At 39.5% G+C, this 18,091-nt stretch overlaps 1 protein-coding gene across 1 annotated transcript in view; it reads left to right on the top strand.

Moving 5' to 3' along the window:
- Positions 1-402: 402 nt before the first annotated feature.
- Positions 403-18,091, top strand: part of arrdc2.S (arrestin domain containing 2 S homeolog) — a 30,790-nt gene continuing 13,101 nt past the window's right edge. Inside the window, 1 exon segment of the mRNA NM_001127823.1 lies at positions 403-956. Coding sequence (NP_001121295.1) covers positions 680-956 — 277 coding nt within the window. The 5' untranslated portion in view covers positions 403-679.

Here is an 18,091-nt window from a genome sequence, read left to right as displayed (position 1 = left end):
GGCGTTTTTTCCAATCAACACGAGAGAATAAAGTAACTAAATAGGGACTTTTTAAAGTTAATAACAGCACAGTTGGATGTTTTGTGGAGTCATTTTCTACAGGGATTGGGGACCTCAATCAGGGTATAAATCAATGACACCCACAGGGGCTTGGGGAAGGCAATTAAAGAATATGCAAGAGGATATTTTAAGCATAACATTTTCCACTGCATTCTAGGCATGTGCTTCTTCTGCCTACCCCTAGTTTCAGCCCAGGACTCAGTGATGTTATTTTTTAAAAAACAAAAAAAATGGGCAGTTTCCCTTTAAAGGTCACAGGGGCCGTGTATGGTATGATCCACCTACTATGGGAGGAGCTAGTGTTTAGATTCCTTTCTGTCAGTTGTTGCTCAGAGCCAGGGAATTTGTAACGCCTTCGCCTTATAAACCGTGACAGCAGCTGTGTTGGTTTCTTAAACAAGAGAGGGGGCACCTCAGGGGCTGCTGGGAAATGGGAGAACAGTAATGGCAATTGTGTGCTAATATGTAGCAGACAGGGAGAAGAGACGTCTGTAGGAAGCACTTTATTGCAGACTGTCCACGTCTGGAAAGAAGATTTCTCAGAGCAGATGTGTCACTTAGGGCTGAGCCCCTCACACTGTGCATGTGTCATAGTTACTTAAAGGGAAAGCCACACTCAATGGTTCTCGGAATCATAATGCACCTTAGAAAAATAACTGATTTTAGCTTGGACTTGAGCCCCCGTATGCATGGGGTGTACAGTGCTGGTGAACTGGTGGAAGGCAAAGTGGTCTTGAAACTGTGCAAGGAACTACGGGTGTCTGCCTTAGAGGTGTGTGGCAGGGGACTGGCAATGGTTCACTGGCTGGAGAGTCGCAGCGTTGGCATGAACACCGTTTACAGTGACTTCACCTCATATGAGACCTATCTGCGGAGACGCAAGCATCTAATCAGAGGTATTTATTGTAACCCATTAAAATCACAACCGGTTTTCATCTATGTCTAGCATTTAATATTCCCAGTTTTTAATTGCAAATAATTTTTCTGCTTGCACAGTATGAAAATAACCTCATGAATGATAGTATTTGTGTTTGCATGGGCAAACAGGCGCTTACTGTGTGGCGTAACTAGCACAGGTTACCTCTATAATATATCCGTGGGTGATGCCACTGCCACAGTAGCATCTCAAACAGTTGTTGCACATAGAATTGTCTGTGTGGCTTACTATATTGAATCTGATAGAACCAGTTCTCTGATTTTTTTTTATATACAGTGAGATACATGCACAAACAAGATGATGTTTGGCATGTTCCTTTGAGGTATGCACTGTTTTTCAATTAGTTTACTATTTCTATCCATCACAGTATACCCAGGCAAAAAAGTATTGTAATAAAAACCAGGATAATTTGTGTGCATGCTCAAGCAGTTAACGAGAGGGGGGCCACATTAAACATCAGAATTTCAGCTCTTAAAGTTACCAGGAGTGGCTTTTTGGCATCCCTGGTAACTTGTGGGGTGATGACACTTGAAGCAAGTTTCTAAACTTGCCTCATTCGTGCAGCATACATGTGCACAAGTATCACAAGTATTAGCAATTATTACTAGTAATTTATAATCTTGTTAGCATTTTAATTATTCATAGTACTCTGGCCGAGTGGCATGCACTTCTGCTTTGTAGCACTGGGGACTTGAGTCTGATTCCAACTTGGGCACTATCTGCAAGGAGTTTGTATAAATGCATTCTTCCCACATCTGCATTCCCCCATGTACTCCAGTTTCCTTCCACACCTCAAAAACATACAGGCAAGTAAACTGGCTCCTGATAAAACTGTCCATAGTGTGTGTGTGAATGTGATAGGGAATATAGAATCCTTTCGTATAATATGTTTCCTTCAGGTTCATACTTGTGGATTTTTTTATTAACATCAATTTTCCCTGTTAGTTTTGTGTGGTACATAAGCACTCTACCACTCAAGATGGTCAGTATGGAACTTTTGTTCCCTGCCACATGTGAAACAAATGTATACCTCCCTTTATGTCACCACCCTTGCTATAGGCATCTGTAAAGTTGGCAATACATGCTACAATTACGATCTTTCGTAAGAAAGATCTTTCGTTCACTCTACTAATGTTAAGAGCTGAATCGTCAGATATGCATTGTGGTAGAGTGACTAGGAAAAGGTGGAAAAAGGTCACTCTAGCCTTTAATTTCTCCCCAGGTACTGAGATAGGCTCCAGGAAGGGAGCTATTAAACAGAGAACCGGCGCTCTGTTTAAAGACTTTGGTAGCCAGGGACTCCATTCCGCAGATCCAGTCCAGAGATTGGAGTTCACCTTCCACAGGAAAGCTGTCCTGTGGAAGGGCTATTTAAAGTTAATTGGAATGGGAGAGTGTGTCTCTCATCAGGGCACAGCAGGTTGGAGATCTGGCTGTGTTAGGAACTCCCAGAGGAGCTGGGAGTGACGCCTGATACTACATGAAGCAGAGGGATCCTGTCGCTGTGACTAAGAGCCAGATTTGTTGTCTGTGTGGGACATTGAAGAAAAGCCAGGAGGCTAAAAAGTTCGCTCCAAGACTGTGAGTACAGGGGTGAGCCACAACAATTGTTTTGTTTGCTGGTAGTCCACAGGGGGCCCAGCCTAGTCAGGGACTGCTCCAGAGTTGGAAGGTAGTGCCCAATGGGCTAGGTTTTTATTTTATTATTTGTTTGAATGATAAAATGGTCACCCCTGTGTCTGTGGACAATACACTGTGTTTGTGCAAAGTGGGAAAACAAATGTGTGTTTTCCTTGAAGAAGCTGTGTGTCCCTGTCTTTATGCTCCTTTTTCCTATGCTGCCTGCCTAACTGACTAATTCCTCCTAAAAGTTACGTGTTTAAGCCAGCTTGCCACAGCATGTAAAAACAAAAATAATTCTATCTGATAATTCAACATTAACGGTACAATGTTGGAGCACCTTCAAAGGTGCCCATTCAAAAGTTTCAGTCCTGCCCAAACAAGACGACCAATATCCAAGGCTTTTTACCGATCTTGGTTGCCTTGTCTCCCACCACACATGCACTGATTATTGCACAAAAGTTATTTTTTACTATAATGTCGGTGCACTCTATGGTCACCTTAAATATTTGATTGGTTCCTTTGGGTTGTTAGATTTGGTACAACCTTTATTTTATACCAACTAAAGGGGAAAATAGACTTTAACAAGCATTAGGCCCTATATAATAGGGCCCATCAAAATCACTGTAGATGGTGTTTTTGCTTAATGTTCTACCAGCAGTCTCTTTTCCCTTACAATATGCCCAATGGATGATGTCACCACTCACTCCACCCTGCACTTTGTGTTTGGTGATCAGCAAATATTTAGTATCAGGAGTTGGGAAAAAAAGGTGGGGATGATGGTGGCCAGGGAGCTCAACCTGTGACTGGAGTTATGGTGTACAAGGATCACAAAGGATTGAAGAAATATAATCAGGGACCTAACTATAGAGGAAGCAGACTCTTCAACTGCTGGGGGCCCTAGGATGTATAGGGGGCCAAGAGCAGCATTAATTGATAAGCAGTTTCATAAGAACATTTCATATATGTTTAAATTATTTTGCTCTAAGATGCAGCAACCACTAAAAATGGTATTGGCGATTTGGGTTGGACTGCCATATTATGGACAAGTTGAGTTTGAGTTTATAGTTCCTGAGCCAGGGATAAGACATTGTATGTTCATGTTATTCAGTCTTCTGTATGCCTGTATTCCCCCAAATACAAACTAGATCCTTGTAATAGTTGCAAGACCTAGCAACTGTTGCTTCAGCAGCAATAATCCTAATGGTAATGGCACAATGGACATTTTGTCACCTGCTCTAAACTTCCTCCAACCCAGGTGACAAAATACCTTTCTTCTGATCAATGTCAATTTGAATCTCTAATTACCTCCTCCTTTTGCTGATTATGCAATTAAAATCTTATACTGTTGGAGATTCATATTCAATACATATTCACATTCAATACATATTCAATAGAAATGTTTTTTTGGATGTTTTGTCACCCTCAATGGAGAAGATTTATCACAGGTGACAAATGTCCCATATACCACCAACCTAAAGCTGGGTATTTTTACTGGTTTCTTTTTCTGTAGCTGAAACATCACTAAATATGTATGCATACTATAGGTAATGTCTGAGGTTATAAGACTTTCTGCTGCCTGTTTGCATAGGTAATTCAGAACTACCAGCCACATGGTATTTAGAATTTCAAGCCTGAGAGTTGCAGAACAGTTGGTGTGAGGTTTATATTTTTATTAGAGTGCAAAAAAAATAAAAATAACAAAGGTGGTATATACTGTAGGTGATACATTTATTGGCTAACTAAGATATTCATAGCAAGCTTTCAGGAAATTATAGTTCCTTTTTGATATTCAGCTTGAAAAATTAACTAAAATCTTCTGAAAGCTTGCTATGATTATATTAGTTAGCCAAAAAAGATATGACCTTTATACCACCTTTTTGTTGTGTGTTTTTTTTTGTTTTTTTTGCCCTTTGACTTTCTAACATGGTACAACAACTTTAACTGGTATAAGGATGCCAGAAATGACATTGTAGCAGAAGGAATAGTCGTTACTTAAACAAAATACTGTTGTAGCAGAAAGAAGGATACAATAAAGATGTACTGCCTAAATAAATCCTTCTCTTAATATTAAAAACTTCAGGTCTCTGCAGATGGTCTTACTGGAGCAAACAGAGGCTTTATAAAAGGGGAACCCTGTTCACAAGGCACTCGCAGTAGTGCAAACTGAAGACTTTTGTCATTATCGCTAGATTGATCATAGGTGTAAAGGTATGGTAATTTGTTTAAATCAAACCAACCACAATTTTCAAAAATGATGGATTTGATTAATATCTATGGTATAAGGATATCTATTCTGGTGATTTGTTGGACACACTAGTTCCTGGAATTGTATGAAGCCTTGTATCGGCAATAACAGTATGTATATTATGATCACATTAGTTGGCCTTGTAGCACTACCATTACCTGGTAAAGAGGCTTTCATCTGCTGTCATAATTCTCTCGCTATAGCTAAAACAAGGTCAGATGACCCACCTCCAAGCTTATGAAAAGCCATAGCATACTGTATCTCTAGTCATAATCAGCAAATGTTTACACATGCTTGGAAAACAGTATTTCTGAGTTTAATAACAGCTGTAATTTAACAGTACAGAATAAAATCATGAAGCTAGTCACAAATGGCTTTTACAAGGACAATATATGTTATATATGCATGTTAAGAGGTGGTATTCACTGGTATGATTCAGCATAAACAGAACCATTGATTGAATGGTTAAGATTAACCAAAATTCCTATAACATTCAGGCAACTTTCAAAGTGCTACATCATAATACTTAATGTTTGCAGGCATCAGGGTCAATTGGGTAAAGCCAGAGCATTTGTCAGATGAGGCTGGAAGCAATCTACCATTAAACTGGATGTGAAATGATATGCTTTCATTTTAATAAATGGAGAAATAATTGTCATTGCTTTGACATCATAGGGGGAATTTACAATGTGAAAGACAGTGTACCGGGTTTTTGCATACTGCACCCTGCCTTCTACAATAATTGCCTGCATTCTTTTTTTATAGCACATGGTCACCCCATGTGCGGTGTAAGCCCCCTCCAACTAGTACATTATCCAATGAGAGTGGTGGCAGGCTTAGTTCCTTGTACTTACTGCCTGCCCTATTGGTGGTTAGGACAGTGCTGGTCTGCACTTTTAACCAGATGTTTTAGGTTGCATAAAACCAGGCTCCAATTTATTGTGAGTGAGAATGCAGGGACAGTATGCACAGTATCATGTATTGATGGGTAATATGTTATTTTGGGTGCATGGTGCAGTAGAAGAAAATCATACCTAAGTATCCAGATCTAAGAAAAAAATCGAACTGTGCTACCTAGTGAATTATTTAATTTATTAAAAATTTGTGTTGATTATGTATACAAGGCAGAAATGGGTGTGCACCACAGATTATTTTGTCCTGAATGTGCGCCTTAAAATCTGTAAGAATGATTGTCCATTAGATATTCATAATACATTTCCAGTGAGGCAGAAAAATAAAGCTAAACTATATACTTTTTATTTTACAGGAAATGCATGTAAAGTGCTGCCCTCTCAAGGCTGAAATGTAAAATTGCGCATGCCACACTTTCTGCATAGTTATATAGAGTATTTCAGATAAACTGGTATGAGGGTTTGTTTGTTTGTTATCCAGTTGCTCAGTACAACGTAGAAATACATGTGCAACTGTATATTACATACTGTGAAAGGGAATATGTATCTCTACAGTAGGTTTAACATAAACAGGCCATGCATAGTGAAGACTTTATTTTCGGTTTATTATGGATCCAGAAGTCTAATCTTGGCACCTCCCATGTCATTCCAAAAAGAAACATTACATTACTTGACAGAAAATATATTATTTATTTACTTGAAAGTGAGCCCTCTGTTTTAGTCTATATCTATATCTATCTCTCTCTCCATTTCTGTGAGACAAACAACACAACAGTAACAGCTATAGTGAAACTCTCTGCACGCAGACACAATTTGTTGCTCTAGAATAGCATATGCAAATGTCTGAGCTACTCTGAATCTAGTAAACCCAGAATAAAGTATATCGGAGTGATAACTTTAATTTTCCCCATGTTGTTAATAAGGATCAGTCTTCTAGAGAGTAAGAGGAGAGCACTCAAAATGCAGAATTAACTGCTTGAAATTATTTATTCCAGTCTGTGAGACACAGACTGGAATAAATAATTTTAAGCAGTTAATTCTGCATTTTGAGTGCTCTCCTCTTACACTCTAACTCTAAGACTGATACTTTTGGATGAACGGTACATCTATACAAGAGGATTGAGGCATTCACTCTATAACCGCTGCTTGGCTGAGCACAGATTCTCCCTTATTCTGTTGTTAATAAGGAATGAGGCCAAGTGGTGCCATGCAATAGTACTATTATGTACCAAATACTGTGCAATATTGTTTAATTTAGTCAAGGTATTTTCTCTATAGAGTGATAGAAAGTGCTAATATTTTAAAGGAGAACTAAACACTAAAAATGAATATGGTTAAAAATGCCAAATTTTACATACTGAATTTAATGCACCAGCCTAAAGTTTCAGCTTCTCAATAGCAGCAATGATCCAGGACTTCAAACTTGTCACAGGGGGTCACCATCTTGGAAAGTGTCTGCCACATTTACATGCTCAGTGGGCTCTGAGCAGCTGTTGAGAAACTATCTTAGGGGTTGTTGCAAATTATCAAGCAGTAAAATAATTTGGCCTGTAATATAAGCTGATGCTACAGGGCTGATTGCTAGTTGCACTGGTTTCTGTGCTGCCATGTAGTAATTATCTGTATTCATTACTAATCAGACCAGCCTGATATCATGGGACCTTGCCAAATGAGCGGATCTTCAAGTATATGGCCAGCTTTAATCTCAACTAATAAAATATCTACAGCCTTGCAGTCCTGCATCAGTGCCTGGCTAGCCTAGGTTGAGGGGGGGGGGGTAGAGGAGGAGACAAAGAGTTAAGGTGGCCATAGACGTGCAGGTTTACCTTCACAATGATGTGCCATCTCCTGACCTGCCACTAACCATTCAGTAGTAAAAGAACAGATCAGCTGATCTTCTGCCCCTGACAGCAATTGTATGAAAGATAGGTCCGACAAAAGCTGATGACAGTCTCCCACTGATATTGTCAGATCGGCAATACATGCAGAGATATTATCAGTAGCCGTCAGAAATTTTCTAACCTGTTAGATCGTCTGAACGGCCGATCGCCATGGCACGAAAAATGTGGGGACACTCCACATACGGCCCGTTAATCGTACAAATCAAAGATTCATACGATCAAATCTTTGCGTCTATGGCCAGCTTAACACTGCAGAGGGCATTCACTAAAATAGGTGCTAAATTGATAAAAGAAAATATGATTGGTTGCTATTGGTAACTGCATTGGTGCAGTTTAGCACCAATGTTTGTACATAAGCTCCTGCAAGCTACCGCTACATTCCTGTAACATGTTGTCTCACTGATAAACATTTAACTAACAAATTCTGTGTTACATGTAGTGTTAAATGTGTGACAGAATGTGAACCAAGGGAATTGTGATACCTGTGCACAATGGTGTTGGTACTATAAATGAATCTCTTGCTAATCTAGCAGCCCTAACACCAAATTACTTGTTGGGGAAAAATACCTTCTAAAATTCCTGACCACCTACTGTATGTACTAGCCAAGCTAAAATATGTTTTCATAGTTTAGCAATCATGGTCTAGCAATTACATTACATTACAAGTTGAGATTGCATTTGTCCACAAAGATGGGAACTTCCATTCTTTATACAAACTTATATCTGCAAATGTTATAACTTTTTTAATACAAGTAAATAAAATCTGGTATGCCAGTGAGCAAGAAGTTAGTGTACCAGCCCTGCATTGCCAGAAATATGAATTGTAGAATAGTTTTAAACTATTCTACAGACAGGAAACATAAATTCCTATGAGAAGTACCTTGCCTATATACTGTATGTAATATATTTATGAAAAGGCTGACATAGGTCAGACTATATTTACATTATAGTGAGGACAGCACAACAAAATTCTGTTCTATAAGTTATGCTACCAGATGTACATCACTGCTTAGAAAATATAACCTAACTGTTAGTGTTTTCTTTCATGTAAATGAGTAAAATTTGTTCATGTCCTCATAAGCATTTTTAAGCTGAGGCTAGCATTGTAAAACAGGTTTATGAAGAAAATATTCTTCAGCCTTTGGGACCACTGTGGATGTGTACAGTACATCCTTGCATACAGCTGTTACTATACTCTATATAAATACACATACGCTTTGTACCTTTGCATATGATTATGGCTCTTTTAAGGCCTCACAAAGTAAACATGTTTTGCTGAACTGCCTGCTCATACTTTCACTTAAGAAACACCCAGGAGGCCAATAAAGGAAAAACTGTCTGCGAGAAAAACATTCCGCTGATATCATTCTCCAGACTATAAACAGTTATGGCCTCTCCTAATCAATGCTCTCTGCTGGATGTGGAAAATATTTCTTCAAACAGGCTCAAGTTGGCATAATCAATATATATTTAAACTTTTCTCTAGAAACCCTAAGTAAGGTAACGAGTTGATAAGTCTCAGGGAAATATATATATATATATATATATATATATATATATATATATATATATATATATATATATATATATATATATATATATATATATATATATATATATATATATATATATATATATATATATATATATATATATATATAGCATAAAGCCCCACTCAGAAGTTAAAGGATATACTGCATGTTTTCCTGTACCACTGGCTGCCACACAACCCCACTGCATACCAGATGTATCTCCATATTTAACAGTTAGCAAGGTGTTTTGTTTTTTTTCATCAGATGCTGCTCCTTTTTTTTAAAAAAAGGCATAGAGTTAAATGTTAACTGCATCAGTCCAGAGCACTTGCTCTAACTCCCAAGGCCTCTGGCTTGTCTAGATGCTGTTTTGCATACCTCAGATGTTGATGTTTAAAATGAGGCTGTTTTTTTCCTTACGACTCTTCCATGTAGACTGTGCTGGTACAAGCAACTCTGCGCTGTGGAAGGGTGTCCAAACTTTTCTACTTAATTACCATTTTGTTTGCATGTATGCTTTTTATTTTGTCTTTATTGTTACAATGGTATTGCTGCCTATTCTGTGCTTCATACTTTGTGGCAATTATTTGGGGAAGTCAAGTCTCTAGTTTCAGTCTGGCAGCTCAGTGATCCAGGAACATTCTGAACTGTTACAATTCGCTACATTTAGTTGATACATTTCTCAGCTAATATTCCACAGCTACTATTGTAACAGTTGCCTTTAATGAAATGTAGGGATTCTGCCAGGGCTAAAGATAATAAATGTATCAATTTGGAACAGTTAAAGAGTCGGCACCCCCCCCCCCCCGAGTTGGTTTAGAAGGTAAAAAATTAAACTTTACACTTCAATATTAGAAAACCTTTCACAAATATAAAGTAAAATTGGAAAAAGTCTTTTTCTGGTGATCTATAAGAAACCAACTGAACTGAAAAAAGTGTTTTAGCGTGAACAAGGGGACCTGTCACACACACACAAATTCAAAATCCTATTTTATCACATTAGTCAAGCAAAATGAACTTTAATTACACTGTATAAATTATTTGATCCTTGTTTCCTTCAGTCTGGGAATTCATAATTATAGCAAGCAGGCAGGAGCCATTTTGTGGACACTGTTATTAAGAAAAGCTTTGCATCAAGAATCTTGTTTGTGCACCAAAATGGGGGACCTGATGTCCATCCCCATGCACTGGCTACACAATTAAATGGTGAAGAGAACAGGGGAATAAATGGAGAGCAGTGACATCTAGGAAGTGCTGAATGGAAAGTGAAAGTAATTGTCTGCCCTGCCTCTATGCCTGAGGCATAGAGGAGGGGCAGACAATATTTGATTGACAGCTGAAATTTTTAAATGAGCTTACAACAGCTATGAATGCTTTAATAAAAAACAGAAATTGGATTTCATGATTAATTTGAAAAGGACTTTTATTATACAGATGTTTGTGTCTGGGTGACAGGTCCACTTTAATGCTACTGAAGCTGAATGGAAGCAAATCTGCTTTAACGGGATCTATGGTCGAAATCTATAATCTTTCCTAGGCTTTGAGTTTATTTGTAATTGCAATGTATTTTTTTTTTTTTTACGGTTTGGATGCTAGAATAGCTGTTACTTTGCATGTCAGTGTATTCCCCCAGAATCTGCTCAGTTCACTTGTAAAGAAAACCTCACAGCCAGCAGCTGTCTCATCTGCCTAGCCCGCCCACCCCACAATGAAAAAACAGTAGGCGGTCAATGCTAGGACGGGCATCATCATAAAAAGCAGGAAGCATTGCAGCGATTAGTAACGAATCGGCACAATCTCCTTGTGCTCGCTGCAATGCTAGGATGACATTGCATGAGCACATGGAGATCACAGTGTAGTGGGAGTAAAAAACAAGTAATGTGCTGTGATATCACTGTGCGTTATTTCATTGCTTGTGCTAGACTTCCCCCTCTCTCCCAAGTCTCCCCCTCAGCTGTGTGCTCAGCCTGCTGTTTTTTTCATTGGTGGGTGGGCAGGTAAGGGAAATGAGATGGCCGCTGGCCGTGAGGTTTTATTTACAAGTGAACTGAGCAGGTTCTGGGGGAATACACTGACAGACAAGGTAACCGCTATTATAAAAAAAATAATGCATTGCAATTACAAATAACCTTATAATCATTCCTCAAAGCCTAGGAAATATTATAGATTTCGACCATAGATCCCCTTTAAAGGAACAGCACAGTGTAAAAATAAAAAGAAATTAAGCAGGTAATTATCCAAAAAAAAAGGCTGGAGTGAATGGATGTCTAATATAATAGTCAGAACACTACTACAAGTAATTAATCTCAGACGAGCAGAGGCAACAGGCTTCAATACATTTTGGATCCTTCTTTGTGTCATGCTCAAAATGGGTTGCACTACATTATTCACTGATGTTGATAGCTGGATTCTCTTTCTATCTGACGTACTTGACTTTGAAAAATCTTATAATGAGCTCCTGTTCTTAATGTATCCAGATAAGCATATTTCTGTTTCTAATATACTTAGCTTGCTACTGGTGACTTTTGATGCCTGGTTTGAGACTGATAATATGCTACGTGCAATGTAGCAAGTAATTCCAGGGTTTATTTCTGTGTCAGTAGCAAAAGTACAGTCTATATATTACGTGTTACATTAGGGTGGAGCTAGTGTATATGTAAAGCATTACCCTGGCTTGGCCAATAAAATGTTTGCGTGTCCTGTAAAAAATGCATAGATAGTAACACTGTAACTGAGGTTAAAAAAAAAAACACACATTCATCAAGTTTCAATTTTTTGTCTACATGGAAAGCTTCCTAGCTAACTCAGAAGATAAACTTGCTAGTTGATTTAGAGGAAGACAAAATAAAAACCCTTCTGAAGCATCTTCAATTTGACTTTCTCTAAAGGGGCAAATAGACTAGTTCCTGGATCCAGAGAGGAGGGCTTTGGTGGGGACATTGGCAAACAGGGAGGGGAGAGCTGCAGAGTGGAGGGCAGAGGGGTAGGAAGAAGACCCTTGCCCAGCACCCCCCTATCATTGCACCTTAGGCAAGTGCCTCTTCTGCCTACCCCTAGTTCTGGCCCTGACTAATACTAATAATAGAGCTCACTGCAGCTTTGACATTTGGTTAGGACACTTTATTTATGCTTCTCTATCTACTGTACGTTATGGGTAGAGATACTTTTAGCCATCATTACCCACACAATGGATGCCAGCTATTACTGAGTTGTTTAACAGTATAAAGACTAAAATAAAAGTAATTCTAGAATTAAAAAACTTCTCTGAAGCAGTCTCTGCTTTTCCCGAAACTCAGAAGCATGTTAACAATACAATTTAAACTGCTCCAAAAAATGTTTTCTAACATTTTATAAAATGTGTTTTGCTTCACCCCGCATGTTTTCCAGTAGCAGAAAACATGAGGGTCCCTTATTCAGATTAGGAAAATGGATGTTTTATTTTAAGATCAAAAAAGCTTGGTTTTTCTGTATTGTGAGTTATGTAGTTGTGGATATTTTTGTCTACATCCACTATACTGTGTGTGTGTGTATATACACAATTGTTTCTTAAAAGGATTAAATGTAGTTTTAGTGAATGAGAAAGTATAAAGCTAATGGCATTGATTCCCAGTGAGACAGCTTCACATGGTTCTTCTTTTCACCTTGTTTTGGAACTCCTAGTGGTTCATTTTAGTAGTTTTTGTGTGAGTAGTCTTTTCCCCAGTGCAGCTTACAGTCTAAAGCTGAACATACAATTTAAAGGAGTATAAAGCTGACACAGTCAGCAAGTCTGAAATAAAACCTCACTTCAGCAGTAATCTGCTTTGTTGAGTGCTCTCTTTTCTACAATTCATGGCAATTTATCCAAGTTGAGCGTTACACCTTTAAAGGATTGATGCACCTGGTTAATACACAGCAAAGGTAGTGTGCTGGAAGATAACTCCTGTTCTTAAAGTATAAAGAAAGGTATAATCATTCGGGGATGGAAAATGTTGGGCACTAGTGATGGCGGGTCATGCTTTCCCGACCCACACCCGCCTGACACCAGCCCTCCCTGCCCCCGCCCTACTTATGGGTTTCTTTTATAGACCCCACCAGCCTATGACCGCTAAAAAGAGGCGGGGCAAGAGGCGCGTGTCTATAAAAGTTCATCCTGGAAGTCAGAAACCGGCATTTGGAAGGTGCGAGTTCAGCCCGAACCCGTCTGTCCGCACATCACTATTGGGCACTCCAAATTTAATAGAACTGCTTTCTTGAGGCCCTGTGCTCCTTTTAGCTAGAAACTGCTCTGATTTGGGGTACCTTCTGTTGCCTCTTCAGCCCTGAGCCAGGTGTATAAGCACTATAAAGTGAAAAGCTAGCTTTTTACTTACGTTTCACTTTTCACTTTACTGTGAATGTGCACCCAGACTGGAGCAGAAATATTTAAAAAGAAGATGGTGGCATTGCTCTCCTGCAGTAGGACCCTGGTCATTGCAGTGTTCGGTTAACAGGATCAACAGGTGTCTCAGGTAAGCAATTATAATTACTGCTGGGGTTCCTGTTGAAATAGGGCCAGATATCAGTTGGACACATTGTCACATTTCTGCTGGAAGAACAATAGTTAATTTGGCTGTAAACAGACCTTTCCTCTTATTTATGAAACATCTTAAGTCACATAAAATATCTTTCAGATCATGGGTTCATAGCAGCAAGAACCAAATTAATTAAATGAGAGAATTATTAAATCATTGGGGGGTGGCAAATATTAGGCACCCCCCTCCAGTGATTATACCTTATACCCTTGGCCGGTGCTGCTGTTAGCACAAAACAGGCACTAGCTGGGGTCCTTCAGAGCAAACACCATAGAGCGACCTTCTTTCCACTTCTTCTTTCTTCTCACCGGATGAATATGAGCAGTAGAGTGAAAAAGCAAACAAAGACAAAAAACCAAAAAAGCCAGCAGTTTCCTGCTAAAAGAAGCACTGGTCAGATAAGTGATTATAATTTAATCTTTTTTTACCTTCTAAAATTTTTATTCAATACGTCAAAAAGGTGTAGAGTGCATTATGTACAAAAATACATTTTATGTAAGGACATACATTAAATCTACAAACAGTTACAAAATTAAAAGGGAAGAGCTTAAAATACCTGTGCATAATTATAGATTCCTGGTTCTGGGGCAGGAAGAAAAACATGTAATCTGTTATTTATAGATCACAAACATGGAGTAATTAGGTAGGGGATACCTGTAAACAGTTTGTTATATTATTGGTACAGTATAATATGTATGGAATTTCAGATTCTAATTTAAGGTGAACTCAGTGTCACCCCTATACATTTGTAACCAGGGTTGGACTGGCCTGGTGGGATACCAGGAAAAACCCGGTGGGCCCGACCCTCAAGGGCCCCCTGCGGGCCAGACCCACTCTTCCGATATTGGACAATATTCGTGCCATGCACCGCCATCTGCACATGTGAAAATAACCTAATAATAATTTTTCATGTGTAAATTGTTTGGTCATGTGGTAATTCAGCCAGCAGGTAGTGCCAACCCCTAAGGTTGGCATCTAGGGGAATTCCCCTTCAGGAACTTGTATAAGGCAGTACCTTGCTAAGGCACTTCTTCTTTTGCCTAACATCACCCACAGGAGAAACAGACAATAATGAGTCAGACCAGGTGTGTTCCAGATCCTTGCTAGTGATTGTAAGGCACGAGAGTTAAGCTGGCCATAGATGTTGAGATTTTTAAAAGATCAGATCCTGATCGTGAGACCACGATCTTCTCAGAACGATCGTACGATCGTACGAATTTACCATTAACTAAAAAGACCAATTTACCAGGAAAACAAAGGGGAGCTGCCTGCTTGGCCCTGCAAACATAGAGAGATTGCACTGGGACCGACAAAGATTTTTTGACCTGGCCGATCAATTTCCCGACAGATGTCGGCCGAAAAATCGTAAGATGTACGATCGTTCGAATACCACTAACCCCACGATAATTGGTCTGGCTTCCCTAAAATCGGTCGTTCGGAAGGAAGAATCGTCTCGTCTATGGGGAGCTTTAGTTAGGGCCAGCTAGCAAGGACAGCTTGTGTTCCAACAAGGAATTTAGGTTTGGGGTGCTGCCCTCGGCAATTGTGTGCCAGACAGGGAAGAAAGTGTGTAGGAACTAGGTAAGTGGCAACCTAGTTGGGCCAGCAGTCCAGTGGAAGCTTGGGCACTGTATGCAGACACTGCAGAGAGGAAGGGGGAGAGCCATTCCAAGAAGAGGTCCCTTTAAACGTCTAACACCATTCTGCCTGTCCACTTCTGTATAATAGGGGTCCTGGAGGCTTCAGGGAGACATGCTGTTTGAGTGTGTTTGACAGGGGAATTGTGAAAGGATTTCCTGAGAAGTGTATGTTAATAATTTGTTAACTCAGTAAGTTTCTGGTCCATCTTAACTCCAGTCTGCCCCTGAGAAGCTGCAAAATAAACATTCGTCTTGGTTCATTGCAACTACGTGCATCATGATTTATTCACAACCTAAAGGCCCTGTGGGTGCCCTGGCTGGGAGCATTCCAGTTAGGGGTGACCCCTTTACAGGAACACAGCTAAGATGTGCCAATGTCACAATTAAACCCTCTGCCACCCAAAGGTGCAACTTAATGGGCATGAGTTTTTTTTTTTTTTTCTATATTTTATCAACATCAGGTATCATGCAACCAAATATATAACTATTTTTGGTCAACATTCAATCACTTTTCTCCAGGATCTGCTATCATACACGAGATCTTTCAACAAATTATAGAATGCACAGAAAATGTAATTTACACAAACAATTATTTGCGCAGAGCCATCCATCCCTCTACACACAGATTTTATAAAATGTGCACAAGAACTGAGAGAGAACAGTTATTTTTCTAGGTAGCAAGCAATCTAATAATAAATCTTTAAGTTGGCCAAACACATACAACTATTATGGTGCCCCTCTAAATTGGACTGATATCAGTGTACTGTGGATATGTGCAATATTTCCATACACATACTGTATTTGGATGACATGTTTGTTTTTATAATAAGCGGGGCTCCAGACATGTGGGTCATTGGGCCAGACATTGATCTAGAACAATCTGGTCTACATTTACTGTATATGTACAGACAATAACTTGGCTATGGCTGTTTTAATAAGACAGAGAAAATGCTGTGCACTGAGTGAGCAGGTACAGGTATAAACCCCATATTTATTTTGTTAGACAAAAGTGCATATAAAAATGCATATAATATGTATGGCAATAGAAAGCCCAATCAACATTAATATTATCATTGTTAACATGCATTTATAAAGCACCAATATATGTTGCAGCACTGTGCAATAAATGGGTGTATACATTGAACATATTTATAGACAAAAAAACAGAAGAAAAACCCTAGTAACCGTAGGAGAGGTAAAGAGGTCCCTGCACACACCAAATTCCTGGACATCGCACTCTTCGGATCACATCAAGGAATCGCTTGCTCATCAAATCATTGGTAAAAAAACTTCATTTTATTTAAATATTGAACAAATTAACAAACTGTTCAACCCTGCGCCATGAGGTCTGACGCGTTTCGTGTCACTGCACATCAGAGACCTCTTCATCAGAGACCACTTCAAGAGGTCCCTGCCCAAAACAGTTTACACTCACATGAAAATAACTGTTAAAAAGTTGACTTCAAACATGCTTAAATTAAGTGCTTAATTAAGTGTGTTGGATACCTTATTTCCTTATGTGTCTATAACTGGTTATAAATAGCAGAAATAACTGGGAAAAATAACCACATGCATCAGCTTAAACCTGTGGCTTAAAGTAACAGTGTCACGGTCGGCACCCTACACCAGAACAGAAACCAAGCACCCTGGTCTCGGCTCGACTTCACCAGTTAAGTGACCGCCTTTGGCTTCGGGAGGAGCCCTCGGCTTACTCAGATGCCACCTGGACTTAACGAGAGGTGCAAGTTCTGGCAGGCAATGGGGCACGACTGTTTACAAGGATACTGGAAGATAGGAAGCCACCAGGAACCGGCAGCCTGGGCCAGCACAAGCAGGTAGAATAATCAGACAGGCCAAAATCAGGATAGAGATAGCGTAGAATGGTCAATGGACAGGCAGAGGTCAGGATTGGAGATGTCAGAATAGTCACAGACAAGCAGGATCAAGATTGGAGAGTTCGGAGTTAACAGACAGGCAAAGGTCAGGATTAGAGAGATCAGCGTAGTAAATCAGGCAGGCAAGGGTCAAACACGGTAGATAAATCAGGACTCACAAGTAATAGCACCCAGGAACAAGCTAATTTGAACCTAACAACGGGCAACTTGCTGAAACCTAAATTCCCCTTAAATACATTTGAATTTGGCGCCATTGCGCGCTGACGTCACACGCCAGCGTCACTGCGCCTTTAAGAACCGAGCGTGCGCGGCACCAGGAAGTGAGCAGGATCTGCGCAGTGGGCGTCCAAGCCGAAGGAGCGGCGGAGGACCCCGCTGCCCACTAGACCACCAGGGTAAGTCCTGACAAACAGTAAGAGCAAAAAATTTAAGTGTTTCTAAAGTAAATCAAATACAATGTACTGTTGCCCTGCACTGGTAAAAGTTATGTGTTTGCTTTAGAAAGACTACTGTTGTTTATATAAACAAGCTGCTATGTATCTATGAGCCAATTCAAATCTAAAAGAGGAGAGAAGGCACAGGTTACATAGCAGATAACAGATACGCTCTGTAATAGAATACAATCGTATTCTACAGAGTACATCTGTTATCTGCTATGTAACCTCTGCATTGAATGACTGCCCCCATGGCTGCACTGCAGCTTATTTACTGTATATAAACAATAGTAGGATTTCTCATACCTCCCAACATTTTGGAAATAGAAAGAGGGAGAAAAAGATTTGCTGTGCAGAGTG

The sequence above is a fragment of the Xenopus laevis genome, chromosome 1S, assembly GCF_017654675.1.
Source record: "Xenopus laevis strain J_2021 chromosome 1S, Xenopus_laevis_v10.1, whole genome shotgun sequence".
NCBI lineage: Eukaryota > Metazoa > Chordata > Amphibia > Anura > Pipidae > Xenopus > Xenopus laevis.
Note: the sequence above shows the minus strand (reverse complement) of the source record. Positions and strands in the feature narration are given on the sequence as shown.